Here is a 3,415-nt window from a genome sequence, read left to right as displayed (position 1 = left end):
CTATCCTTCCACCAACCATTGTAACCCTTTCCGTTGCACTTTCCCTTGAGGAAAAACAAGTCTTGGCCTATCTCATCTCTCGGTCCATCAATGATTTCGACAACTTATCAAGCCACCGTAAGAACAACACCCCAAAAATACCAACTAAAAGAAGCTTCGGCCACGACAGCGATAATGATCATCCTCCTCTTTTCACCTGCGATTGTTTCAATTGCTATATGAGTTACTGGGGCAAATAGAACTCATCGCCTAACAGACAGCTGATACACGAAATTATTGATGCTTTTGAAGACGAGTTGGCTCGAAGCAAGAAAGAGAGGAAGACAAAAGGTGGTTCGGATAATAATTCTGTTGATTTGAACTATATCCTTCCACCAACCATTGTAACCCTTGTCGCTGCACTTTCCCCTGAGGAAAAATAAGTCTTGGCCTATCTCATCTCTCGGTCCATCAACGATTTTGACAACTTCTCAAACAGGGTCGGTTCGGACGAAATAATAATTTTATGCCCCTACAAGGCTACAAATATCACCTAAAACGATTCATTCGTGTATTTTTTGAAGCAAAAACCTCTATTATTTTACGATAATCAAGACTTTGCAAAAACCTACAATGAGAAACGTTCACCACTCCGCTGCTATCCTTATCGAGCAGTGAAATTTTAAAGCATATAGTAAAAAAATTCCCTTTAATATTGTCACATGAATGCAACTTCGTTTAATTCGGTACTTATTTAACCTATTTGATCCAATAAGCCAAATACAATTACCCAGTTAAACCAAGTAGTCAAATAAAAGGGCCAATTTGAACCTAAATTTTGGTATGGAGAGCAGTGAAAGGCTGGTTTACGCCCCGACATCTACAGATATTCCCTAGTACAAATGTACAATACTCAATTTCACAGTGTTAAAGGGGATACGAAAAGGAACAATGGTGTAATCTCAAATTCAAAAATAGAGAAAGCTATAGTGGTACATGCATTTCGAAAAATTCTTCTTCGATTTCTTTATTTTCTAGTTTGTTTTTTTCGTTTTTTGTGTGTGTATGCGATTGTTATTTAAAACCTAAATTTGAGAGGGATTGGGGGATTTACCTGGGCAGTTTGAACGCAAAAAGGGTCTTGTTGGTTCCATCCATACTATGTACGGATTTTGTTGTGGATGAGAAAAAGCTTTATAAAATTTTTGAAACAAAACTAAGTCTAAAGAATAAAAAACAGGGAGAGGGGATCAGTTCAAGTGAAAAACAAAAAATGAAGCAAAAAGAAAAGAGATAACTTACCTTGGCCGAGCGTCGGGGATATTGTCGGGAGTGAAGGTATGATCGGTCAGGTTTATTTTAGGAACGGCTTTGGGTTTGATCCATTGTCGTGCATGGTGGTCAAGATGTGGAGCTTCACCGATCTACGGTTAGCAAATGGAGTTCATGGGTTTGGGGTTTATTCAGTCGAGAAGATGAGAGGTTAGGAGAATCGTTTCGAGCGGTTTAGGTTGATTAGGGAGTCGTTTGGCCCCTCGGGCTGTCGTTGGCAGTGAACGGAGTGAGGAGTGGCCACTAAAATATGGTGGCCGATCGAATTTTATCTGGCTTGAGGAGCCATTGCTTTCGGCCATGCGAGGGTGAGGAAGAGAAGAAGGGCGAGCAGAGCGGCGCTGGAATAGGTTGAGTGTGGCAGAAATTAGGTTTTGTTAATTTAAGGTGTTATTTAACTTTAATAAAACAATGTCGTTTAATAGGGGTCCAGGGTATTTCGTTGTCGGACGAATGGGTTTATTGTTGAGGGAGTCATGCTTATTTTTAAATTAATACATTTTGGTCCCCGAGTCAAAACATGCATATTTATTATTTAGCCTTTGTATTTCACAAATGTTTTATTATAACCCCAGCAGTCTGATGCCCCCTCGAACATATTGTCCTGGGCTAAGGCCCATCTGAAACATGTATTAGGCCAGCCCTGTTCTCAAGCAACCGTAAGAACAACACCCCAAAAATACCAGCTAAAAAAAGCTTCGGCCACAGCAGCGATAAAGATCATCCTCCTCTTTTCACCTGCGATTGTTTCAATTGATATATGAGTTACTGGGGAAAGTGGGACTCATCACCTAACAGACATCTGATACACGAGATTATTGGTGCTTTTGAAGACGAGTTGGCTCGAAGCAAGAAAACCGAGACCAAGAGCAAGAAAGAGAGGAAGACGAAAGGTGGTTCTGCTGATAATAGTTATGTTGATTTGAACTCTATCCTTCCACCAACTATTGTAATCCTTGCTGCTGCACTTTCCTCGGAGGAAAAACAAGTCTTGGCCTATCTATTCTCTTGCTCCATCAACGATTTCGACAACTTATCAAGTCACCGTAAGAACAAAACCCCAAAAATACAAGCTAAAAGCGACAGCGGCTGTGATCATCCCCCGTTTATCATCTGCTATTATTTCAGTTGCTATATGAGTTTTTGGAGCAAGTGGGACTCATCGCCCAACCGGCAGCTGATGCACGACATTATTGATGCTTTTGACTACAAGGTGGCTCGACTCGAAGCAAGAAGACCAAGAGTAAGATATGGAGGAAGATCAGGAAAGGTGGTTATGCTGATGATAACTCTGTTGGTTTGAAGGAAACCAAGGAAGATTCTGGTGAGTTGAATACGGTTGAACCGAGAAACGGCAGAGGCGGTGGTTGTGGAGATGGTGGTGAAGAAGGGACTGAGAAAGGGCCAGTAAGGAGGTTGGTGTACTTCATTGGAAAGAATATTTCGAACGTTTTGGGGTAATGAATGTTGACGATGATAGAGGGAAAGAGATGTAGTTTTAAGGTTTTTCCCTCCCACAATGTCAGGTTGATAGTTTTTAATCTTAAAATCATCGTGTTTTTGTTTGTTCTTTGAAGCAAATCTTTTGATTGAACATTCTCTTGTTTCCGATTCAATTTTATGTTAATATTTAAACTTGTGATATTAAATTTAGTTTTCTTCATTTATAAGATTAATATTCAAGCTTTAGTTTTCTCTACGTATAACAATAATATTGCAACTCTTAATTTTATTTAAAAGAATTTAACATGCCATCTAATTATATTATTGATGAAGTAAAATATATTTTAATCAATGTTTTGGATAATAATCTTGTGGATAAAAATACACTAATAAAATAATTTTATATTTTTTAGAAGTTTGATCAGGTAAAACCTTAAATTAAATGATTGTGTTTAAAAATTTGATTTGATTTTAATTTTAATTTTAATTTTAATATAATTATTGAATATCGAATCCGATAGGAAATATTAATTATATAATTTATGAATGAACTCTTTGTAAGTCTCATTTAAAAATATTTGTCAAGTGAGATGAAATTATTAAGGTGTTAATTTTATTTTAAATATAATTTTTTATTAAATAAATATGTATTACGTATGAT

At 37.3% G+C, this 3,415-nt stretch overlaps 1 protein-coding gene across 1 annotated transcript; it reads left to right on the top strand.

Annotated features, from left to right (window-relative positions):
• Positions 1-2,047: 2,047 nt before the first annotated feature.
• LOC120217357 lies at positions 2,048-2,772 on the top strand. Its single transcript, XM_039214494.1, has 2 exons — positions 2,048-2,214; positions 2,589-2,772. The coding sequence occupies exons 1-2, from the start codon at positions 2,072-2,074 to the stop codon at positions 2,770-2,772; spliced, it is 327 nt and encodes a 108-aa protein (XP_039070425.1). The 5' UTR covers positions 2,048-2,071.
• Positions 2,773-3,415: the final 643 nt, after the last annotated feature.

Source organism: Hibiscus syriacus, unplaced genomic scaffold (genome assembly GCF_006381635.1).
Source record: "Hibiscus syriacus cultivar Baekdansim isolate YM2019G1 unplaced genomic scaffold, ASM638163v2 tig00110187_pilon, whole genome shotgun sequence".
NCBI lineage: Eukaryota > Viridiplantae > Streptophyta > Magnoliopsida > Malvales > Malvaceae > Hibiscus > Hibiscus syriacus.
Note: the sequence above shows the minus strand (reverse complement) of the source record. Positions and strands in the feature narration are given on the sequence as shown.

What these genes read in the sequence shown, in the direction of transcription:
- LOC120217357 (XM_039214494.1), top strand. Translation starts at nt 2,072, where the DNA reads ATGAGTTACTGGGGAAAGTGGGACTCATCACCTAACAGACATCTGATA. An exon ending in AAGACGAAAGGTGGTTCTGC is followed by an intron (nt 2,215 to 2,588) that starts TGATAATAGTTA and finishes GAAAGGTGGTTA; the next exon opens with TGCTGATGATAACTCTGTTG.